Raw genomic sequence first — 25,939 nt, forward strand, 5'->3', positions numbered from 1 at the left:
TTTTTTCTTATTTGTTTTGACTTTGCACTTTGCTTCAGGGCATCTTTGTTTCAATCTAGTTCACAGCTCCATTTCTGAACGGACTGAAACAGATCTTTGTGCCATGAACAACATGGCACACATATTGAAACAAGCACCAACAGATGCTCCAAGGACAGTCTATGTGTAACTCCAGAATCTGTGAATGCACAGTACTCATTAGTGTCAACAAAGTTCTGCAGATTAGAGCTTAAGCCATGATTTGATTACTCCTAATAGGTATTAATATTAATATTCTGATTCTGTAATAAAGTTAAACACTGAATATAAGTACAGAAAAAAATGAAGACTATGGGGAATGGTAAGGTGTGTGTCATGGTAAGTGTGTATCATCGTATATAAATATAAATATTGTGCATAACCAAGCATTCCAGTTTAGTTTGCACAGCTTCCTATTCAGCCATCAGTGATACTGGGCATGCACAGTACAGTGCAAGCTTGTTAAAGACATTTTACAAGCAAAACCTAATTTGCTGTCATTACCTAATCTCAGGGCTAGGAGGGGTTCTCTCAAGGTCTAGGAATGATCTGAAAGACATTTGTACAAACCATCTTTCTGTATGGCTTGTGAACATTAAAATCTCAGTCTGAAAGAACAAAACTTAAATCCAGTTAGACTTAGCAATACATGACTGGATGCCCCTGTCACCAACAGACAATTCACACCATATGGTCTTTTTAAAGAACTTTTCTAACCCCCATTTAGAACTACTCGGGGTCCTAAAAGTGGTCCTGTACTAAAAAAACCTGAATTGTCAGAAGTGCTGCTGATTGCTCTCAAATGAGACGTGTAGTCCTTCTTTCTGACTGCCTGTCTTGTTTATCTTCAAAAGCAAGGCCAAAGTCTCCAAGCAAAATAATCAGATGTTCTTAAACACTAATGTGTAGCTTGGTTCTCTTTTGAGAAATGTTCAGATACTTCCATGATTTTCTAAGGAGAGCTGGAGTGATTGTCATATACATTTGTCTAAGTCTCAGCTTCCTGGCTTTCCTCTGCTTCAGGGAGGTAACCAAAAACTAAATTACCTGCTGCTTAAAACACTGTGGAAGTTTGGTTAAAACTATTTACAGTGAGGATCCCAGGGCAGCTCCTATCTACCTGTCCACTTCTTGCAACTCCAAAGTAAGGTCAGGCTGTAAGAGGTATGGGCTGAGGCAGAGGAGACCTGAGCATTACAGCTTTAAAAGGGGAACTCCAATTTATTTTTACATCAAGTCACACTTTCATCAAGAGATAAAAAAAAACCCAAAAAACCCAAACCAGGATTCTCCAGGAAAACAGCCAAGCCAGGCAGAAACAAGAGTCAAATGGAGCACAGAACAGAGCACTGCTTGCAGAGCAGTCTTGCTGTAACTGTTAGAAAATACTCATACTACGGCTCTCCAGCCCCCCTCATTTTCACAGCCACATCCTACAGTGTTTCCACAGGACTCTAACTGTGTGGCAGCACAGCGAAGGAGGAATAAGATGCCCACTGTAATTAGCTGAAGTTCAATGCAGAATTTTAAAAACCTCTCACAGATATCATTCATTCAAGTTTAAAAAAACCAATCTGCCTAATATATGCCTGTGTAGGTGCTGAGCAAGTTCTAGTAATTATATTTAAGAGAGGTTAAAGTAAATCTCAGGAAAGTGTCACAACCTTGAAGTTTAAAAAAAAATAAAATAAAAAAAAATCTTGATTTCTTACCATCATGAAACTTACCTGTGGATTTAATACCACATGAAACTGTTTCATTGTATGGGGGGAGCTGTACAAAAAAGAAATGAAACTTATTTAAAGGCAAAGCAAATCTATGAACATTTCATAGCAGTTTCATATGAAACATCCGAATCCTTTAAAAACATCATAATTGAGATTTGATTTTTGGAGAGGATGCCTTGAACTCATGCTTCTATATTTATCAAATCCCACACTGCAGCTTCAAGCGTCCCTGCAGATTACCACAAGTACTGAAAGATAAAGATTATCTTGGTTACACACTACAGGCTCACCAACCTCTCAAGCAATTCACCTCCCAGCATCAGCATCTTTCTTCATAACTCATTTTAGGATGAGGAACATATCCTCTTTTTACACAGAAGCTGAAGACAGACCAAATTGGGAAAGGATAAAACAAACTTTTGCTCAGCCACCTATCACACCTAAACCTTTTGACTTTCAACCTTCTCCAGTGTAGCCCTTGAAATGTTTCAGCTAAGGTGGATGCTTGAACACATTGATCAGCCTAACCATAACGTACTCACAGCACAGGGTTTGGAAATACATCCCCTATAAATACTGGCATCATTTTATGGCCTCAGGGTTGACAGAACCCTATGGTGCAACCACAGGTGGGCAATTTCTAACTCCCCTTGCCTGCCCCTAAAGCCCCTGAGCAGCTGAGAGCTTCTCCTGTGCCTGCAGAACTGGCAGCACTGCCACACTGCATTCCAGCAGCTCCTGGAGAAAGTGCAACTGGTTCTGCAGTGGGAGATACAACACTGAGGGCACAGTGCAGCTTTACAATGCTATTCTAAATAGTAACTCCAATGGTGTAACAAATAAAAAAGTGCTTTATTGAAGTTTTCAATTCCCTAAAGCTACAGATACTCACATGTTGCCTTTTTAATGCACTGCAGACACCAGTGCACCAGAAATGGCATGAAAAATATTCCTGAAATTCCACTGCGAAAGTATATAAAAGAAAACATGCTGTAAATCCATTTATGAACCTCAATACATCTTAATATATCACTTTTCAAGTAAAAAATTAGAATCACTGGGTCAAGCTCCAAATTAACTTTGAACATAGGTTCAATATGATTTTAGTTAGAGCTAACAATATTACTCTAAATGTCTACAGCAAACAGTTAATGATAAACTTTGCAACTTTTGTTTTTATCTAAAGCAAAGACCTTCAGAAAATAAAACAATTTTTAAAAAAGTAGTCAGCCTCTTGGTCCCCAACATATCTGATTAATCAAGAGCACTTTTGCACAGCTGATTTGTTCCATACAACTGGGTCATGTGAACCATCACAGCCAACAGGTATGAGGCAGAACAACATGTCAAAAAATGTCACATGTAAAAGGGACATTTTAGACAACAGGATAACACAATCACTGGGCTGGAAGAGACCTTCAAGATCCCTGAGTCCAGCCCATACCCTAACACCTCAACTAAACCATGGCACTGCGTGCCACATCCAGTCTTTTCATAAACAGATCCAGGGATGGTGACTCCATCACCTCCCCAGGCAGACAACTCCAGTACTTTATCGTTCTTTCTGTAAAAATCTTTTTCCTAATATCCAACCTACATTCCCCTTTAGTTTTAACTACTCCCTTGCCAGAGTTCCCCTTGGGTCTGTGGTTAAGGGACCTCAGAGGGACAGCAGCACATGTGGGGACTGTCCCCAGCATGATGTGTGTCAAACATCACTGCAGCATTATCATCTCTGGCTTGTCCTTCTTGAATTTCACCCTGCCTTTTTCAGACCAAGTTTTTACACCAATTAGTATAAAACTAATAAGCATCATTTTTATTTCATCATCCAGGTAATTAAAACATTGAACTGAACCAGATCAAGGACAAACTTAAGGAACATCGTTCAACAGCTCTTTATTTGGACAGCTAACCAGTAAGTGGTACACTGAGAAAATGAAGTTACACTGGTTCTTGTGCTGCAGGTTCATACTTTGAGAACACCTTTACAGAAGTCAAGATATGACATTTCATCATCCCTAAAGTAAGTGTTGGAACAGCTGATGGGGGCACTTCAGGTGACACTACACATGATGACAATGTCCCACTGCTATGACTGCATTTATGGTGGGAGAACAGCAGGATCATCACAGCTAACAGATATTACCTAAAGATCTCTTCTGCTTCCCCTGGACCAGAGACACAGCTCTCCCCTCTAAAAAGCAAAAATGCTCTTTTTCCATTCTGAACTTCCCTCACTTCCCACCCCACCCCGTTCCCTTCATGCCCTTTCATTGTTCAGCAGTTTATTACACTAATTATCCTTGGAAAATTAAGCTACAGGAAACTAAGTCACATTAACAATGGTTTGTAAACTGTGACAAAAGGATTTCCCCATCTACAGCTCGAGTGTTTGTTTCCTTTATGTTGAGAGGGCAGGATGGAAGCATGACTGAAATGTTTGAATGGAAATGTCTGGAGGAAATACATGGAAATTGACCCAGAGGAAAATTATTTTTCAAGTCTGGAGATGAGGACAATGGGATAAAGCTCTTCCCTATGAAGGAAAGTCATTCTCTACCAAGAACTACAGAGAATAAGAGCCTACAATACTATGTGAGTATGTAATGAACTCCAACATACAAAGACAACTGTTCCCACTCTGTGGTTCTCCCTGTCACTAATTAGCTCATTATTGATGCACTTCTCAGACCTCACACACAGCCTTCCCTGTGAGCACAGCTCTGAGGGTCAGCAGGGCTCCACCTGGCCAAAAACAGTAACAACCCCTGTGCTTCAAAAGGCTCCCAAGACTAAGAAGCCCACCTTACAACCAAGAATTCTGCTGGGAAAGCTCTCAGTATCCACCCTTAAAAAAAGCCACCAAAGCTGTGATACAGGGCTGGAAAATTCACTGTCAACATCTCACCACTACTGTCAGCTAGTCCAGCTCTGAAACATGACAAGCAGAAGGTGGAACCATTAATTTATGTCTAAAAATTGACTTAATATCCACATACATGGAAAGAAGACTACTGAATAAAATTTTCAGTTTGTAAATTAGCAAGCCAAGTGAATGATCAATATTTGTATTGGTGTATTTCAAATTCATACAAAGAGAAGGAGCTTTCAGATGTTATTTCTAAAACAAGTTTAAAGTAGTAGATCTTACCTCAACAGAGCATCGTGGAGTCACAAAGAACTGATTAAATTCATCAGGGCTGAACTCCCCAAAAATATACTAAAAATAAAAGAGAAGGATCTTTGTTAAAGAACTATTTATATTCAATACAATTAAATTAATATTGAAATCCATTAGGATACTTGAATTCAAAAATACCTATGTGCTGGGTGTCAGAAACTCTGTCTTGCATCCCAACTCCCATCTTTGTTCTTTCCTAAATCTTTAGCAAAGAACTTTAAGCTCTGAAACTGTAAGGAAAGCATTTTCCTTCAAATTCCCACTGGAGGTGATCACAAACTGCTCCTCATCCTTTAAAACCATCATGTGGGGTGAGGAGTTGCATCAGTTCATACAAGCCCCAGGCAAAGGCTGGTTTGCCTTCTAAACCCACCCCTCACAAAAGGAAAAAAAAGAAACAAACCAAGAATTACTTCTCCAAAGAATTACTTCTCCAGAATTCTGCTAAACTGAGGAGTTACACAAGACTAAGTGCACCTGAGGGCACAAAGAAATTAAACTGCTCAGGTGTAGGAAAATACACAAAAATCATCAATTCTGTTATTCCTGTGCCTGAAGCTCTCCATAACAAACCTAAGATAAATCATCTTTCCCCAACATTATCTTCTGTAGCTTTTCAGATATTTTGCACCTAGATACTCTCTGGAAAAAAGTACCTAACAAGACCACAAAGAAAATTACACAAAAATGAGAAATTTCATTTACAGAAAACAAAAGATTCCCAACAAAAAGGCCTGAGCTGTCAGCATTTCGCAGCACCTGGAAGTTTCTATAAACTTCCACCTCCAGTGTAGTTGACTGAACAGCACCCAAACATTCAGGACAGTGATATTAGCACAGAAAGAAGTTAAACAAGGAGCTGAATAAACTGACAAAATAGACAAAGAGGAATGAAAAACACCACTCTTGCCATGTGGATAAAAGCCTGGCCCAGTACATCACAGCCCCCACTCCCATTTATCTCTGTGTTCTCCCAGGGTCATTCTGGACAATTCTTTGCCTCCTTCACCCTCCCACCAGAAAAGCTTTTTCAGCAGTGTGGAGTCTTGCTCGTGGCAAATCCTTAGCTTGGCTGTATTGAGACACAACAAACCAGAGTGGGAGCTGAGCCAGAGAAAAGAATTTCTAAAATCTGGGAAATCATCTCTGCTGAAGTGCAGGCTGCTGCCACACACTGCACACACAATAACCCAATCACAGGATTTTTTTCCAGGCTTTAGGTGGTTTATTCTAATTGAACTTGCTGTTTACACGACTCACAGTCATCTACATTCATAAATTTCAAAGCTTAACTGAAAGCCAAATTCCACAGCAATTACAAACCATCGTTTTCTTACACAAAAAGTGATTTATACACACACCACTTTGACATGTGGCAGAGTGTGCCCATTTTAATGGCCTTCAGGGATTTAAAAAAACTAGTAATGTAATCTGGTTTAGACTACAAACAACTCTAACAGTCAAAACAAACTGGAACATCTGTGATTCAAAGGGTGAAGAACAGTTAAACATTTAATGCTTCAAAAACTCTTCCCTCAGCCAACTGCTGCCCACCAAGGGAGAATCCAACACCCAAACCCAACAGATCCCTAAATTGTACCCAGTGGCTTCACAGTTCCTGGCACAGGACTCAGGCTCAGTTTGTACTTTCAATATAACCAAAGCATTTTTATTCAGCAACATATGAACTAACCTAAGAAAATCACTTGCTGACTCATCACTAAAACGTTTTAGGAGGTATTTTTGATGCTGTCATGCAACAGAACAAAACAATCATCTCAAGTGTAGTCTATTAAAAGTTATATAAATCCAACCCTAATTTTTCCATCTAGTAATATAATAATTTCATTAAACAACATTTTTAAGCAAAGTATCACAGGCCTGGTACTTCTGAGCTTTTTCAATGAGGAAACACAAGACAAAAATTGAACAAAGTGATCATAAATTAACTGTTTTAATGGTGTGTTCATATAAAGAAATTTGTGTCTATGCAACTCTTCCTGCATAATTTAAATCAGGACTTTAAATACTTACCAACACCTCATCCTAGCCAGTCTAAAGCGCAAAAAACCCATCCCATTTGAGCTTGAAATTAAAAGAATTTGATCTGATCTGTTTTTATTTACCAATGCTTTACACCAGCATTAAGTCACCAGTTAAAAGATCCCTGCATGATAACCAAGAGAAATAACATTTCAAAATAAATTTAAGGCCACAGGACTGATGACATTAAACCTGCCCAGTTTAACCAACCTCCTCTGCCTACAGTCAGCCTCATCTCTCCAGAAATAACTTCTGCAAGCTGGACAGAATTTTCTACCCTTTTTGAGACACAACTACGCACTTGAGTGAAAAAGAACCGTGATATCACATCCCTTGGCAAGTATAACAACTGCTACCAAAAAAAGGATTCAGAGGGGAAAAAAACCCCAATGTATTTTAAGCAATTTGAAAGATGCTGTAACTCCCTGCCTGCTGTCCATCCATCCATGCATCCATTCCAAGGAATCAGTGTACCTGGGACTCTACAAGTCACCTGTGTAAGGAAATACTTGTTTAGCTCTAAATCAGCATTAGCACAGCTGCAGTACTTACCCTGCACCATTAATTCAAATCTCAAAGGTTTTCCTGCATTTTAAATGCCCAGGTAATAAGAAATTTTAAGCAAGAGCAGACTAAGATCTCATAAAAAACAGCACAAGAATAACCTCATTATCAGCATGAGCTTTTGGGGCCCTAGCTTGTTTGCACCCTCAAAATTACTCCACCTAACCTCAAAATTCTCAAAGTTGCCTTCTTTTCCAAACAGGTAAATATACAATAAAATCTAATGCTTGGAACACCAAACATTTAATTAAATTACTTAGACAACTTACCAAGCTACTCACTATCAGCATTAATTTCTCCCCCACTCTATAAATAACATTTTAACACATGGCAGAAATACATCAGCACGTGTTAAAGCTCAGCCAAATGTGTTTCAGATGATTTCAATTCCAATTTTAGTATTTTCAAGTGTGTAAGAAACACACACCCATTACAACTCCATCAAACGGATGCCTTTAATGCCCAGCTAACCTGCCCCAGGCTGTCCCAATCTCTGCTCCTGTTTGTCACAACACTTCAAGGTCCCAATCAGGGATAACAGACGGGACTTCACAAGCTCCAAAGAAAAGTGGGAGTCAGACACAGACAGCTCAGGGTCAGCCTTGGAGCAGGTGAGAGATTGTGCTGTGCTCATAAGCTGCTTGTCCTGCTCCATCACCGCTGTGCCAAGACAGCAACAGCCTTTCACCTGCACAGCCCTGAGTGAAGGTCGAACACTGCACGTGAGCACAGAGCTCACCTGGCCCAGGCAGCAACAGCCAGGCCTATTCCCACCAATAACACAAACTCAGGGAGTCTGGCAACATACAAACCCAAACATTAAAAAATATTACCTGTGAAAAGTTGAGGTTTAATTAATATCTCTACACAAATTTCATTTTAAGACAAAATAAAAAAAGAACAAAATTAAAAAATAAAAATCATTATTTCTCCAACACTGTTTAACATTCAATTGCTGATTTCGAAAACTGATTTTGATTTATAGCCTCAGACAAAAACGCAGCTGCTTGAAAAGCACATTAAACAGCAGTCAATGGTGTCAGTGTTCACTCACAGGAGAGCACAGATAAAGCTTAGGAGATCCAGTGTCACACCAAGACTGAATGGGGAAGAAAATCTGAATAGAACACTGGGAGAAAGTTCTGAAAATTACCAAATGTAATGATACCCCCAGACTTACTTTTAAAGATACCTAATCCCTAAGAGGCTTAATTCAGTCCCATCTGCCCTCCCTCTCCTTCTCAAACCCTCTCCACAACCTCTCTAAGAGTGTTCTGTCTGTCCTGGCTCCCGGGAAGGAATCCTCTGGTGTTTTTAGAAGCACGTACTTCACGCTGCTCTCCTCCCCGGGTGATTTAACTCTGCAGAGCCATCACTGGCCCTGCACTGAGTGTGCTCAAGGGTCCCTCAGGACACCTCAGCCTGGGGAGCTTCGTTTTGTCGCACATTAAAAGCAGGATCAGAACAGTATCAAACAGATCTCAATGACCTGCCACTTGCGACTGTATAAAAAACCAGAGGGGAAAATAACAACCTCCTCTGGGGGGAGACAGGTGTGTGTGGGAAGCATGAGGCTTTGTGGAATTCTAGGGAAAAGGGGATACACAGGACAGCTCTATCTCTGCTACCTTTCCTCTTCAGGGCTACCAAACTTCTCCTTTGGGGTGGAAGAACACCACCAAAACCAAACCATACTGATGGATCTACTCCATTCTGCAATTCTCAGCAGTAACCCAATTTGAGCATTTACCAGAGATGTGTTAACACACTAAAATTACCATGATTTAAGTAATGTGAGCAAACATACACCAACATAATAACATGCTTTGCTTACACTATACAATCAAGTATTTATGTATTTTCCATCCCATATCTTCCCTATTGAGGTTCCATAACCAATCACTTCAAAGAGACAATTATTCATTCACAAGGGCTGCTTTCCACTCTGGTTTCTAAACATTGGTTTCAACATACACAAGTTCGGAACTTCTGGGAGCTTTCAAATGTGAATGCCTTCTTGCGGATGTCACATGTATGAGACCAAGGATGAAAACAAAACTGACAATGCTTAAATAAACCTTAAAAATGAGGTAGCTTTACAAAGGATGTTAACTAAAATCTTTCCCTTCACATACTGACACTAACAACCAGCACATTAATTAAATAAAAAAACCGCAAAATTAAACATACTTTATGCAATTCTGAAACAGTATCCTTCCTCTTGAAGCTGCTGGTGATATGGGTGCTCCAGTACTTCAGATTTATTTGCCTTATCAAGACTTTGCAATTAAGTTTGGGCACTGAATGCAAAACACTGTCATAGTCTTGTGACTACAAAAAACCCCATACAACTAAATTCTTAAACAATTAAAGAACCAGTTAAAACTGTAGTTCTGAACTGCTTCCTGTACAACTGAAGAAAGGATAAAAAAGAGCTGCATCTTGTCTCTCCTCTTGAAGTTAAAATTTTAAGACTAGACTATTACACAAATACTCTGCAGATAATATTCTTAAAAGTGTAGCATTTTGAAAATACATTTTTTCTATAATACAAGTTAGGAATATTGAGTGGATGAGACTATTAAAGCTGGAACAGTATTTCCAGCTCACTCCTGAGCCTCTGTCACCAATTTCCATGTTCAGCCTGATGTGCTGCAAGGAATCAAGTTCCCTGTATTGAATCGCTGCCTCCCAACATTAATTCTCTTTAGAAAAATACTCATGTTAAACACCTTCCTTAGAGCAAATCCCAAATCCTGCTGATTGTCAGTCACTGGTGCTTCCAGTCACAACCAAACTGGAATCAGTTTCTAACTTAATCTCTCCAATGTGATTACAGCAGTGTAACATCCAGCTGCACTCCAGGAGATTCTACAGCACTTGGAACAAATAATTTCATCAATAATATCCCTTTCACATCTTCAAGATATTATCTGCAGCTAGATTTAACACAAATTACATAAAATTAATTAATCAAATCTATCCAAGATCTGTGTTCTGCCACTCAGGAATGAATGTAAAAATAGTTATATATTTGTGTAATAACTCTGATCACCAAGCAGCATCTTAACTATGCAGGTAAAAGCAGCAACAACAGAACTAACTCCCAGGAGGGGGAAAAAGACCCCAAAGGGTTAAAATACCTGACCTGCAAGCTCTCTCCATGCTGACTGGTTTTTGCTGTGGTCCCCCTAACCACTTTAAAAACCAAATGCTAATGCTACCCCACTGCCTGTAATGAAATCTCCATGGGTGTTCCTGTCTAGCAGCACGAACACTGTCCTGGAGGAATAAAAGGAGGATGACTACGTGTTCCACAGCTGCTTGTCCTAGAAAAATAGGTAGAAATAGCACTGCTGCTGCATCATCATCCTGGGATCACCTGTGCTACAAGAAAGCCAGGAAAATGAAGTGTCAACTTTGGCTTTCAGAAAGCATTAACGTGGCTTTCATCTACCACCCAACAGCTTCAGATCTTCAGTTAAATTAGTTTAAGCTGCAAATACTCCCACTTCAACTGCTTTTCCATAAAGGAGTTAAGAATACAGCTTTTACAGCTGGATTATTCCTTGCCACCATTAAATGTCTAAGCAGAAGGTTGAACAAGTCAAACTAGTTCACATTTGAGCTGAAATGATGAAATAGATGGTGTATACCCTAAGCTGTACATAGATATATATATATTACATATACAATCTTACCCACCAAGTTACTCCTACAAAGTGGACTTGCTCTTACAGCTCTGGGATAGGCTGGAGTAGAGCAGGAAAATGAAGCATTCAGACAGAAGTGTGTTTTCTGGCAAGGAAAAAAGGGCACATGCATATGACTGCACTCGGGTTTTATTAGCAGAGAAAACACTCTCCCATTAGTCATCCCCGCAGCAAACAAGGCATTGCTTCCTCACCCTTTATTTCTCTCTCAATTTCTCAAGGTTTATCAGCTTTTTTATGGAAAATGTAGGAAAAAGAAGCCTTCCCACAGGTTGTTCTTTCCTCTGACCTGAAATTACACAGATGATTACTTAACTGGAGACAAGGTTTTACAAACTAACAAATCTCAATAAACTTTATTACTAAAATGCCTTAAAAAGCACAGACAAAACTGTGAAACTGAAAAACAGGTTTGCTGTTTGGGCTTTTTTTAGACTTTGAATTTGCAACCAGCATCCCATAACCAGGAGCTATGAAAACCACTGGCCATGTATTTACAGCTGTACCACAGCCTAAATAGTATTTTAGGCAAAGCATATGTCAATATACCCTCTCTATGAAAAAATAAAGCCAACTTTTATAAAGACAAACATATGCAAATGAAGCCACACTTGAAGGTGGAGCAGCTGCATATTAAAACTTTTAACAACTGAAAATGCAACAAATCACGAGCAAACTCTCATTGAAGCTGCCAGTTCTTTATCATTAGCCTGCAGCTCAAAACTAGAACATTAACACATCTCCATAGTACCTGCAGAAAGATCAGAGCTACGTAAATGTAGGTCACCTAAGCCCATGAGTCAATGCAACTCCGCCTGCCCACCATTTAAGCTATCAAAGGCTCAAAAATATAGTGCATGACCAAAATTTCCCTCTTTTCTTCTCCCCCCAATTCAGGGGTTTTTTTGGACATTATTATAGAATTCTTACAGCTGAAGGAAGTTACAGATTTTCTACAGCTTTCGCATGAATTAATCTGACTGGTTTTGTTCCTTCACAAAAAAGAAAAAGATTTATCATCCTCAAAAAGTCATTTTCTGGTCAGAGGAAAAGCCAGATCTCTGGCTAGTGGGGAAGCACAGTTGTGACTGTCACATTACTGGAAGGACAGGTTTCATGACCCAATGACCCCTACAGCCTGATGTAATTAAGGGAGCACAATTAATGTGGATCTCAGCAGTTTATCCTGAATATTGTAACTCACAAAAGCAGAGCAGGTTGTTCTCTTTTTATCAATTATATAACGTACTTCAAATGAAAGCAACAAACTGAACAATAACCATAGAAAATCCTGCCAAAGACAAGCCAATTTCTTACACCCAAACAAGTTCTATTTATGTATGCTCCTCATTCTATTCCCAATAATGAGATGCCTGTTGGCACTCCTCTATTTCAAACAGCAGCTGCCACAAAGGGCATCCAGCCCAAGGAAGTTGTCTATAAAATGGTCAGTGTAGTTAGCAGGGGGAGAAAAAGGGAATGGAAGAATAAAACCCAACCCATCTCACACAGACACCACTGCATTTCTGAGTGAGCTGCTCCAGAAAGACTCTTTCTCTTACCATGTCCAGGACTGCACCAGCAGAAAACCTTTGTACATTGCAGATTTTCCGCAGCTGATATTTTTCTGTTCCACAAAATAAGAGAAAAAGCCCACCAAAACAGGTATGATCTTATTTTGTAAATAATCACAGCATAAGGAGGGCAATGCAACTGTAGCACTTGTACATGATCATAAAGTAAGGCTCCTGACAGGAGAACAGTATCCACATTTTATATACAACCTTTAATTTGCATCCTGTGGCACACCATCAGGTGTTCTTGTGGAGAAAATACCTTCCCTGCATCTTCCCCTGGGACCCAAGGTAGGAACACATGTTATAAACAAGAGCTGCACTGAAGAGCAGGCATTTGGGGACTACAGCAGGAATACCTGAAAAGTGCATTCCAGGCAAGAGTGAGAGGGAGGAAACTGAATTGTGAGAGGTGATTTCATCGACTCTTGGCTCTTTAGAGAGCAAAAGAAGGAATTTCTGACACCTTTCCACCACCACTACAAACCCACAGAACATCTGCCTGTGATAAAGAGAAGTAGTAACATTTTCCTATCTGTTTTCTTGCTATGTTAAATCTAAACACAAGCCAAACAAAAATACTTTCCTATCATAATCTCCAAGCTGGCAGTCCTCACAAATATCAGCTGAAAAAGAAATACTTCCCAAATGGGGAGATTGGTCCTTCCTCAGTGAATTCAAGCACAGTGGCTGGTAAAACACCTCTGGCCAAGGCTCTATCTCTTCACACCCTCTAAAAGTTTGAAAACACCAGCTCCAGGCTGATTGCTCATAACTCAGCAAACACATTTACTTCAAGCTCTGCAGGCTCCTCTTACACTGAACTAGTTATTGAGCCTATGTGCAAATTGGAAACTCTCCCTGTAATGAACAAAAATAATTAAGACTTGCATTATTCTGATTTACCACTGCATGATAAGCTCTGAGGAGAGAGAAGTCGAAACATGAAGTTCCTCAAGAACACAGCCAGTTTAACTACTCTTTTATTACAGGTGGGGCAGGCAAAACAATCCCTTAGCAATTTTATCTAATACTTCCCAGCAGAAAACCCTTAGTCTTGGCCCTTTTCTTTTTTTTTTTTTTTTTTTTTTTCTCTGCCAAACTAAAATCATTAGGGCTGCAATCTTCAGTGCCAGACACCTTGAGTGGGATGAAGTTCTAAGAACATGGTGGTAAAATCAGTTCTGCATCTGGAGAACACTGCTTGGGCCACATTAAATAGCAAATTGCCTTGAACACCTCATAGGTGTCTACCCAAGTTCCAGGCATGCTTCATAAATCCACCTTTTTCTGTGGTTTACAGAATCTTTATTTAGCAGATACTCCAGCAGCTATGATCCTGAAGTATTGTTTTCCACAAGCTCCTCTCAGTTCTTCAAGGTGAAAAACCAGCACATGCATCTTTCCTGCCATCCCCAAGGTCTGCAGTATCCAGGAGCCAGCACATTCCTACCCTGGCCAGGCAGGATGCTCTGGGCTGCCGGAACAAAGAGCGGCTTCCAGCTCAAAAACTGCAGAGCTGCTTGGCATTGTCCTGCCACAGCAAAGCCCATTCTTCTGTTCTTACTATATCTGAATTTACCTCACAGGCTGCTTTTATCCTTCAAATCCATGGTTTAAAGAAGTAAAAGTAACAGATCTAAACTTGGATGAGGTTATTAAGAAGAAAAAATCAGAAGTAGAGCTCTAGGAGTAAAAAGTGCAAGAATCTGTGTTTTAAGAAATGAAACAGATTAAATATGGGCACACTATAAGTAGTTCAAAAATATTACAATTGGCTTGGTGAGGCCAAAGATGAGGAGTAAGAGTTAGATAAAGAGCTGACAGAGAATCTGAAGTTATTGATAGAGACAGCAAAGAGAAAAAAAGAAATTGAGAATGGGTTTTGTGCCTGCCAGACCACTCACCCTTCCAAAAGCTGAACTATCACCCAAAATTCTGGAGTCATGTAATCCAACTGTTGTGAGGAATCTCTTTAATTCAATTCCAGCAGTTTGTATCTCATACTCCCTCTCTTGTGAGCTGCTCCATGACAGTGAGTGCCCTTTTCCACACAGGTGAAGGTGCCAATCTTGCAGATAAAGCAGCCAATATTCAGGATGGCACCCTATTATTTTAAATATGGAAATTACACTAAAAATTATACTTCTAAAATACAGCAATCGAAAGCAAAACTGCACAAAAATTCAGACTGCTTGTCAGGAATCTTCATTAGATTCCCACTAGTCTGTGTATGTCTGGTATTTTCTTCACTTATTTCCACTACTCTCATCTTCACAGAGGACAAGTATCTCAAAGGATCCAACAGACCCATCCTAGAGAACACTTCCAGCCTGGGCAGTAAGGAGACTGTTGTTCCTATTTGTGAGGCAAACTGGAAAACACACTGGAATATAAAGAAAAGTGGGAAAAGAATGCATAGCCTCTGAATTACTGCAGCTAAACACCGTGGAAAACTAAAATCTCTAACAGCATCTCAGCAATTGAGTCACCCACACAATGCTTTTCACAAGCAATTACTCAGGGCAGGGTTTAGGATGGCTAAGATTAGGTGAGGCAAAAATTAGCTATCTGTACTCCATCCTGAGAAGAAACACAGATTAGCACTTCTGGAAAGCATCTAAGCCCACCTGCCCAGGACTCATACACCTCTTGATGGCCTAACTTCACATCTCAACCCTAAATTTTTGAAGATCTGAATGCTTAGAACATTTTGCTGGACTCACAATCTCTTCTCCGCAGGCTGAATGATCAACGAGGTGATGAGGTGATTACTATCAAACTGACAAAAAATTATCTGAATGATTTATTTATTTTTTTCACTGGTGGAAGGAGTGCTAAAGAAGTGAGGAACCAGTGTCAAGCAGAATATACAAGTGGCCAGGAACAAGGAAGAATGAGATTTTGCCCTCTGCGAGTTGTGACCTGCCAAAAATGGGTTATCTCATAGAGAAACGGCCAAAAATAAACCAAAGAATATATGAAAAACACAATGATTGGTAAATGACTCACAGGTATCACAGAAATGAAACACAACTACCACTACATGATAAAGTCATCAATATTTTAAGTTCTGTATTAGCTGAAGTTTGGGAGTAATAGTTCTGCAGAGGTTCTTGCTGTGTTTTCTCCTGAAGGAACTCCAGCCCCTTCCAGGGCTTCACCAGGAGCCACACATGGATGTGGGGTGTCCTGCGAGGACACCATCTCATGCTCTGATTCCCAGGAAATTCTCAGCCATCCACCTCCTCTATCAGCCCAACACGTGGCAGGTGGAAACCTGCGAGGATCTGGCAAAGCCCGTGACAGTAACTTTGTGTTTTGAAGGGGTTTGCAAGTTAAAATGAAAATTGGGACACCACACGTATGCCACCGCCTTCCGAGACAGTTTTAGAGCTTAAGTATCTGCAAAACAATTTTATTTAGATGCAACATAGCTGTTAAAGTAAATGCACAGATCAATGCACTGCTGCCACCAAACCCCAAATGGGAAGCATACTAAATATTCATATTTTTAAGTGACAGCATTAAAAACTGGGTATGAGTATGGCAGTAGGTATACTGCGAGAAAAAAAAGTCTTAAAATTGTCCAAGTTAAGTCACTCATATCAAGACTAACATTGATAATGCTGCTACTTTATTTCATTCCTTGTACAAGATCTGTCAGCATTCTTTTGCACATATGAATGAACAGAACACACAAAACAATTTTCCAACACATTTACAGTCTCAAAGATACTGAAATTCTTTTGCTTTCTGAAGGTAAAAAAGTGATTAAATCAGAATATACTGGCAAACTGATAAAGCCCCCAATGGTCAGAGACCAGAATACACTGCTAGCTCGTGTACCCTCTGTGCAGACAGGAGTTGAGTCACCACTTCCTTGGCCTGCTCATCCAGGCATCTCAGAACAGGAATATCGACACCCAGCAGGAGCACACGCAGCTCTGCACTGGCTCTTCAGCATTCTCAGTGCAGGGACAGAGGCAGGAGCAGCTCTGGCTGCAGTGTCCCTGTTCTCACCCACAGCTCCACCAGCTCGAATCCAGCACCTCCTGCTCCCCTCTCCCTCATCCATCCATAGCTTTGGAGAGCCCACAGAAGTAAAATCAAACTGTCATCTGACCCACAATGCAGGCACGGTTGTGCAACAGCCATGAAACCACACCCTCAACCCTCACACTTCTGCACACTCTGAACCTATAAGACTTTCCACTTTCAAACAACACCAACTTAGGCAGTTTTTGGAAGAACATGTTTCTCATGGGTCTGTACATTGCCTCCTTTGGTCCCAAATCAAGTTAAGAGATCTTGCAAATCATAATGACATTGGGTATAAAGCAATGAGTTACTCACGCGATTGTTCAAAATGGTTCTTTTGCAAATAAGGCAGAAAACGAACTGAACCAGAAAATACAAACTGATTTAAGTTTCACACTAGTGATGTCTGCCATTATCAATATTGCTGGCTACTCAGTAAACACACTGGATGTGCTGGACACCCAGACCCGACCAATGAGCAGTTGCTCACTAATTACAAGTGTTTTTTATTTCAAGCTGTCACAAAATAAATAAACTTAGGGTACGCACACTTAAAAAAAATTGGTTTGCAAACCAAATGGCTAAAAACCACCTTTACTCTTAGCTTATCTCTTTTCTAACTATAAAAACTGATGAGGAATTCAGACCAACTCTGAAGTCACTACTACAAAAGTACACAGGCTATGCAGCTCAGCCCCCTGTGGAGCACTGCTGCTGGGCAGGAGGGACCCCTGGTACCCACCACTGCCAGCAGCACAAAGCAAAGGGGAAAAGATGCACTCAACGGCCCCACCACACCACTGCGGGGCTCAACACTGAGGAGAACTCGGGAAAATGTCTGTTTCAAGGATGTGATTGCATCAAATCAGAAAATCACATCAGCCTTAATGTGACAATCATTAGTGCCATGTGTAATACACATTGATTGCCTTTATCTTCTCCAATTTGTGAAACTCAGCTGTAGCAACACCACGGCAGCATCTGCTGGCTGGACTCACAAGAGTGACCACCACAGCCCAGCGCTGTGTTTGGACTATGGTGAAGTTCAAGAGTGACACCATGAAGCTGTTGACAGCAACAAACTCAACAGCTTTATTTCTTCTGCTCTGAGAGCTGACTGCTCCTCTTTCACATTTCTGATTCTGCTGCACTTACATTTTCTGTTGCTTGCAATGCCAAGATGACAAGTCTGTGTATCTCATTCTTGCCTGCTCTGAAAGCACAATAACTGCATAAACTCTGTTCTTGTTGTTAAGTTCTGTAAGGGAGTTCTCACTATGTGTGAAATGTGGAGGCTTAAATTACCTGCTAAGGACCATGGTCTAGGTCACAGCCCTTAACTGAGGAGAAAGTGAGTTCTGCCTAAATAAGTGGAAATTACCTCAATAAGTTATCTTTGACTTTTTCCCTACTTTATACCAATTAACTAAAGCGATCCACAGACATTTTCAAACAGTTGTAGTTTTGGTTTTGTACCCCAAATCAGCAGCAGAACAAAAAGTGAGGTTTTCCATATTGTAAGGACATCAGAGTACTTTTTCTTACTTTCTTTGGTCAGCTAGCTATTATTAGAACCTGTAAGATTTAATGGATAGACTAAGTAGACTGGAACTCAAGAGAACTTGATTCTTTTTGCAATTCAGCTGTTACCTGTGCTGACAATGACTTTTTCTTTCTGCTTGACTTCCCTCTCCTTTTTACCCTATATACTCATATTTAAAATGACAAGGCCATCCCACACTATGTACCAGCCTCATTTTGAACTGAATACCCTCCCTAAGCAACATGGTCCAAAACCATTATTTGAATACAACTAATTAAATTGCCTGTCCCTACCATTAAACAAATTAACTGAACTTTTTCCATTTCCCTCTCTATCCAGCCTAATGCTTGCACCAAGAATTCAAGGGATTATCAGTATCTTACCTATTGGTAACAGGTTGCTATAGTGCCTACAAAGTCACCCCATTCCAACAAGACAAAACATTTTCACACCAGAAGCCTTCACAGGAAAAATGAGGCAGGAAATCTGTGAATCACTACAGCAGACTCTAAATGTTGTATGAAAAAATATGCCCAGTGCACTGAGGGAATAACTCAGCTATTTCTGCTGGTCTGCTCAGTGGAGTTCAAACAAAATAAGAAATCTTTCATACACAGAATTCTTTGACGAAAACCTACTTTCTTGTATGTTTTTTTAAATGCATCTTTTCATACAACCTTTAGAGACATGCTCTTCTTTACAGCTTCTTACAGATCATGCATTCTTCCACCTCAAAGCTGAGCCTCACTTGGGGTATTTACTTTTTTAACAAAGTAAAAAAAGTTAAGATCCCTTAAGTGGTTTTCCAGTTTGTGTTAACATTACCCTTGATGGCACCTCATCTATATCCCTTTCTTTCCTACTATAATTCCAATGCAAATAATACACAGTGCTTCTTTTAAAGCTTCCATCCATGATATGAATTCACATACAATACTACAAGCAGCAAAATTCCCCAAAGTGCACCTGCACATTTCTTTCCTACGGCACTGACATTGGTGGCTACCACAGAATCTCAACAAGCTTTTGTTATTTGAAGAACATATGTTTTTTTCACAAAGTGTATCATTCAAAGAAGCCTTACACAAACACTTTGTTACAGCTATTGTGATTTAATCTTCTTCCTGCTTAACTACAGGTGAAGAAAAACAGACCTTGAAGCACACTGTGAAGATCAATAAATCATATGCTGTTAAACAAGGAGGAAAATTTCTTACACATATTTAAAATATCAAGAACATCTGGAAATAAATTAGGTATTACAGTCAAATACAAAATGAAAATACTAATGTACTTCAAAGTTTTAGTCTATTAAAGCAGTAATGAATATATTAACATGAGCACTGACAAAACAGAATCCTTTTAAGTGTTTTAAAAATAACCAACACAGCCCCATTATTGGAAATACTTAAAACAGTCTTAAACACCTATGTTACAATTTAATAAAAGAAAAATAGAGTTCAGAACCCTGATTTTAAAATATCAGACTGTTGTACTACAGAATGTCTGAATACACAAACACATACACATGTACACACACACACTTTTTTCACCATGAAGCATAACCCTTTGTTCCCTAATCCCCAGTTGTATGTTTAATGATCACACATAAAACACTCGCATCAGAAAGAAAAACCGCAGTTCCAGCATGTTTAATTCTTTGGAAATTAACATCTACATTGCTGAAATGGCATTAGAGTGACAAATGACTATAATCCAATGGCCCAAGGCCAGCAACTTCTATTACAACAGATTTGGCAGTTTTGTACGACACAGCATGTTGTGTGTCGATCACTAAACAGAAATCAGACTGCTCAGTTTACCTATAAACAAAACCCCACTTAACTTTACAAGTATTTTAACAGCTACATGAATGGAAAGACCAGTATGTCTCAGCAACTGCCTACAGAAACTGGATTTATTAGTAGGTAAATGGCTGGATCCATTCTAAGAAGTCTCCAGATCAGTGCTATAGTCTAGAATGCACAGAATAAATAGCAGTGATTCACAAAACCTGTGGGTTTTAGCCTATTTGCATGCTGCCATATAGTTCCAAATTTAAGTTCTATGTCAGTTTTCCCAGACTTCCTTTTTTTAAGTCAACCAACCCACATTCACCCACTTTACTCTCTGTGGAATCACCATTCACATTTTAGAAAGGCAAATGATCCCTTCTGGCTACCGAAACTCCCAGCTTCAGCTGCAGCCCGAATTCCCAAGATCATGGAAGCCTGGAATAACTACTCACTCCATGGGCAAAAGATGAGCCCAGACCCTTCTGAGCAATGAAAAAGAAGTGGGCAGAGACAAGTGCGGTTTCTTCAGCCCTTTAAAACACAGGACAGCAACCGAGCAGCTGCGGCAAAATGGGCACTCACACACCTCCCTCCAATTCCGCTCCTCAGCAGCCCTTCACACGGCCACCTTTTTATTCTGTGTTCAGGGTGTCCCCCATATTTTCAGAGATTTCACAAACCTGACAGAATCCAACTGCCTCATCCCCAAACACTTCTTTCTACCTGTGAGGACACTCCAGCGTTACACATATGTGCACAAGAAACTCATCCAACTGCATAACAACCATTTTTTGGACATTATTTTCAAGACATCGATTTCCTAATCGCCACAAACATCAGGCAAGGCACTGCAAAGGCAGCACAGCACAAATGCCTGCACACTGTTGGATTTTTTTTCTTTTTTTTTTTTTGGCTTCTAGAAAGAGCCCTGGCTTAAGGAAACATCAAACTACACCCTGCCAGGGAGCAGCCCTCCAAGCAGCCATAAAAGAGGCAGTTTGCAGTGCAGTATTTCAGGGAGTCAGGTTGCATGCCATGTTCCGAGTTCCAGTTCTTCTGGTTGCCAGGCCAGACACAACCTGGGTGAAGATGAGCAGCTCAGGAGCTTGTTCAGCTTTTTTTCTCAGCTCAAACTCGCCTGGTTTTCGCTTCAGCTGGGTTTGGGGACAACGTGGTACATTTAAAATGGCACCGAGTACATTTGACACCACAGTAATGGTGAAAGAACAAAACAAGCATAAATGATTCATTCTGCTATGGTATCCTTTCTTCTGCTTAACTTGTTTTCACAGGATTTACTAATGATGTGTCCGTATTAATTCTTTCTATGAAAAACAATAGAAAAAATGGCTAAAACAAATGTTTATACAGGTCCTACAGAGTTTTATTCTTTCCAAACAGCGAAATAGTTTTTAAGCTGTCTTTTTTTTTTTTTTTAAAGAGATTTTTAGATGCCCTTGATGACAAGTGGTTTTAACTAGATCAGCTTAACATCTTTAGTGTCATGGAGTGATACAGCAGGTTTACTTCTAGCTCACCTTAAAAAAGGACAGATTGTGAATACAGTCAGCACACGCCCAGCAGACCGACAGCAACACTTAAACCTCTCATGAGATGATTATGAAATAGTGACATGGAATAGAGGTACAAACCACCAGCAATATCTCAACTGTGCCATCAAACACTTCTTTGCTTGCTGAGCTGGCCACCCAAAATCAATGTCCCTTTGGAAATATTCGATATGATGGTGCTTCGGGATTCATTTGTCACAATGTGCAAACTGACTGATGAAATATTTCTGCCCGCTATTCCATAAATTCATACATTGGCAGAAATCTGACTCTGCATTTTAGCTGGAGGAGCAGCAGGATTTTCTTGAAGATTTTTTTTCTCCTGTGTGACAAAAAAATGCCTCAATGACGGTACACTAAATTTAGAGATAGGGAAGAACACACTTTTTGTCTACTTCTGCGTCATGACATGAACATAATCACTCAATAACCTTATTTATCTTGTACTGAGAACAGGCAACTTTCATAAAAACTTTCTTATTTTTTCCTACTTATCTACAGCATTACCATCCTAAAACAAAAAGGCAACACCTACATCTAAAACTGCATCCCTGAGATTATCTTCAGGCTTTCCATCCCAAAGGGTTCAAAACATTGTTACCCTAATTCAGCATCACAGCACTATTCTGGAAGATGTACTAACATAAATCCCAGACAGCATTTCAATAAACTGAAATTTGTTTTTAATTTGAAATTAAATTTGAAAAAAAAACCCAAAACAGGTTGTGTTTAATAACATGAGCATTAGCTAAACAATGTCTTACAAGTATGTTTCCAAAATACATTTGTTCCACATTAAATAAAAACTATAATACAAAGAATACCTTAAGCAGCAACCTCACGAGACCTAAAAATCCACCTTTACCTACAGAGGGGGATGATTTAAAATAGTCTATGCTCAAGTTGCTACTAAAGATGAATTTACAGAAGTTTAAATTTCAGCTATGGAGCACTTCACCATAAACTAAATCATCAGCCTAACTTTTTTTCTGTTTTGAAGTACACTAGCATAATTATGTACCTACCAAAACATGTCCTTAACTCCTCTAAGTCGTGAAAAAAGCTGCATTTTAAACCCCAAACTTATCAAACTGACCACATGCACTGCTGAGAGAGGAGAAAGCATGGAGTGAAACAACTCTTGAGCTGGACACTGGTTCCTTCTGATTTATCTGCATTCCAAAAATCATTCACTGGGACAGTAAAAAAAGGTCCAAAAGTGAGCTTCCTTCACTTTGAAATGAAACTTGAAAAACACAAAGTTTTACAAAAAATTAGTCTTAAATTTGAAACAAACTCCAGACACTGCAGCTGCCTTTAAAACACCCACATTAACAAACACACTCACGTTTTTCTCTCCAACATAAATAAATCAAGCTGGACAAGAAATGTTGGTAGAGTTTTCACCGATTACGAACTTTTTTTAATGGAAAAATCAGTGTCAGTGCCACCAGTGCACAACTTCATATGATGTGTAACTTAACTTCATTCAGAAAAATACCACCAAAACCCACAGAACTCATAATAAAGCAGCACCCTGTTCGAGATGACTTACATTTTATGAAATGTGCTTTCTATGACAGAAAACACGGATACTTAACTAAATTAAGTTTAACGCCACCACAGTTTTCTAAACTTTATTATTTGCTAAACAACGAAGTTTCTCTAAGTCTTGCAAATAAAACACTTCAGCGCTCCACGCACTTTTCTTGGCGTTCCTGTTTTCAAGCTCTTTGGGAGAAAAACCTTAAGGGAAAGAAACAGCGAAGCGAACCCATTCAATCATTCGCTCTAAGCATACACTGGATTAGCCCAGGAAGCGAGCTGTAAACTTCCAGCGAAAAACCACCACGACTGCAGTTTTTTTTCCACTCGGTGCACAAATCTCTCGGCTGGTTCAGCCAGTGGGATACAGGGAATCCGCACACGCATCCCCGTGCACGGCGATCTTGCAACACTCAGCCCTTTGCACCCCGATGCGCCGGGGTTTATCGAGTGTTTGGGCGGGGGGGAGGGGGGAGGATTAGTTTACAAATCTCCTTATTCCCTTCTCGTTATAGAATCGTTTCTGCCTCTCCCTCCCTCCAAAAAATAAAAAAGAGCAGCCGGAGCGATGGGCTCTGTCCGAGCCACCCTCGGGCGGGGGCTCAGCACCGACACCCCCCGCCCCGGGCCCCGGCGTGGTGACACCGACACCGGCGTGGGGCCGACCCCCCGCACTCCGGACCCCTCCGGGATGGGAATTTCGCCCCGGGAGCGCCGGATCCGCCGTCCCCACGGGCAGTGAGGCCGCCCCACCGCCCTCAGCACATTCAATGAACGTGCACAATCACCCTGGGCCTACTCCCGGCCACCACGCTCCCCCCCCACCCCGGGGCCCGCCCGCCGCCGGCAGCCCGGCGGGGTCCGGGCGCGGTGCCGCAGGGGTGCCCGCGGGCCCGGACGGTACCTGCGCGCCGTGCAGAGCCATGGCGCCCCGCGTCCCCGGGGAGCTCGGCGGTCCCGGCCCCTCACGCCGCCGCCCCCGCCGCCGCCATCTTCTCCCTCGCACGCACCAGCCGGGCCGGGCGGGCGGGCGCGCGCCGCACCGCGCATGCGCCGGCCCCGCCCGCCCGCTGCGCGCGCACGGGGCGGGAGCTGAGGGCGCCGAGGGAAAAGGGCGGGCGGCGGCTCCGCCTCCCTGAGGGGAGCCGGGCGGGAAGGCGGGCGAGGAGCCCGAAAAGCGTCCCTGGAACACCGCGCCGGGCATCTCGCTTGTGACAGGCTGAGGGAGCTTCTAGAGAAGAGAAGGCTCAGAGGCGAGCTCGTTAATGCCTATAAAATATCGCCAGGGCGGGTGCCAAAAGGATCACGGAATCATGGAATGAGTTGGGTTGCAAGGGAGCTTAAAGATTATCCAGTTCCACCACCTGCCTTGGGCAGAGACGCCTTCCACTATCCCAGGTTGCTCCAAGTCCTGTCCAGCCTGGCCTTGGACACTTCCAGCGATCCAGGACACACAGCTTCTCTGGACACCTGTGCCAGGATGGTGCCAGACCTTTTTCCGTGGTGCTCAACAACAGAACAAGCAGCAATGGCCATAAACTAAACCATGAGAAGTTTCAGCTCAACATGAGGAAGAATTTCTGTTCTCTGGAGGTGGCAGAGCTCTGGAACAGCTGCCCAAGGAGGGTGTGGAGTCTCTCCTTTGGGAGACATTTCGATCCCACCTGGCCACATTCCTGTGTCACCTCCTCCAGATGTCCCTACCTTGGCAAGGTCGTTGGACTGGGTGATCTCCAGAGATCCTTTCCAACCCAAATAATTCCACAATTCATTCATTAAGTTGGAAAAGCTTTCCAAGACCATCGAGTCCAACCTGTTACCAATCCCTATCTTGTCAGCCAGCAGTGAGTGCCACATCCAGGCATTCCTCGGACACCTCCAGGGATGGTGATCCCTCATCCGTTCCAATGTTTAACCACCCTTTCTATGAAGAAATTCCTCCTAATGTCCAAATTCTGTCTGTAAAAGTGCAAGTGCCAAGGGTCACTCTGGCAAGTGACAAGTAAGGCTGTGTGCCCAGATGATGCCAGAGCAAAGCTCTCCCCACCTCTGTCTCACATAACCAGGGTGGGAAAGGGTTCAGGGTTTGTATCTAGGACAAAAAAAAAAAAAATGGAAAGGAATGACTAAGCCAATCTCATGATTTTGAGAGGATTGAGTCATAACAATACTGAAACCATCAAATTAATCGCTAATTTACTCCATATTTTTTTCCTTAAACAAACTACCAAGTCCTGCAAAAGTCCACTTCGGCTGGGAAGCGAGTGATAGAGAAACTTAGTATCACTGAGTAAAGGTGAAGAGAAGAAAAGGAAGAGGACGCGACACAAGAACTTTGTGTCTTTGGCTGTTGATGGAAAGACGGGAGAAGATTCCTCCCCGTCTCCACGACAAGGACACGTCCCTCCTGTTTTGTGAAGTGCAACACTTACCGTGTGCTGATGACAGTAAATGATTTTCTCTATCAGCCTTTACCCTTCCAGCTGACACACCCAGCTGCCGCTCCCTCGCTTTTGTCTCTCGCAAGTGTTGCTGTGCTGTCCTGAGGCAGAGAATCAGCGGTGAAAATGGCTGGTTAATATTAAAAGGGAGAAACAAAAAAGGGAGACAAATGTTCAGG

At 41.3% G+C, this 25,939-nt stretch overlaps 1 protein-coding gene across 1 annotated transcript in view; it reads right to left on the reverse strand.

The window, feature by feature from the left end:
• Window positions 1–24,334, reverse strand: part of USP10 (ubiquitin specific peptidase 10) — a 46,443-nt gene extending 22,109 nt beyond the window's left edge. Inside the window, exons 1-3 of the mRNA XM_014257146.2 lie at window positions 24,224–24,334; window positions 4,900–4,968; window positions 1,746–1,791 (exon numbers count right to left, since the gene is read on the reverse strand). Coding sequence (XP_014112621.1) covers window positions 1,746–1,791; window positions 4,900–4,968; window positions 24,224–24,244 — 136 coding nt within the window. The 5' untranslated portion in view covers window positions 24,245–24,334. The remainder of the gene's footprint in view (window positions 1–1,745; window positions 1,792–4,899; window positions 4,969–24,223) is intronic.
• Between the last annotated feature and the right edge of the window lie 1,605 nt (window positions 24,335–25,939).

Source organism: Pseudopodoces humilis, chromosome 14, assembly GCF_049639895.1.
Source record: "Pseudopodoces humilis isolate 2021_Gansu_Grassland_sample_001 chromosome 14, ASM4963989v1, whole genome shotgun sequence".
In the NCBI taxonomy this organism is placed as follows: domain Eukaryota; kingdom Metazoa; phylum Chordata; class Aves; order Passeriformes; family Paridae; genus Pseudopodoces; species Pseudopodoces humilis.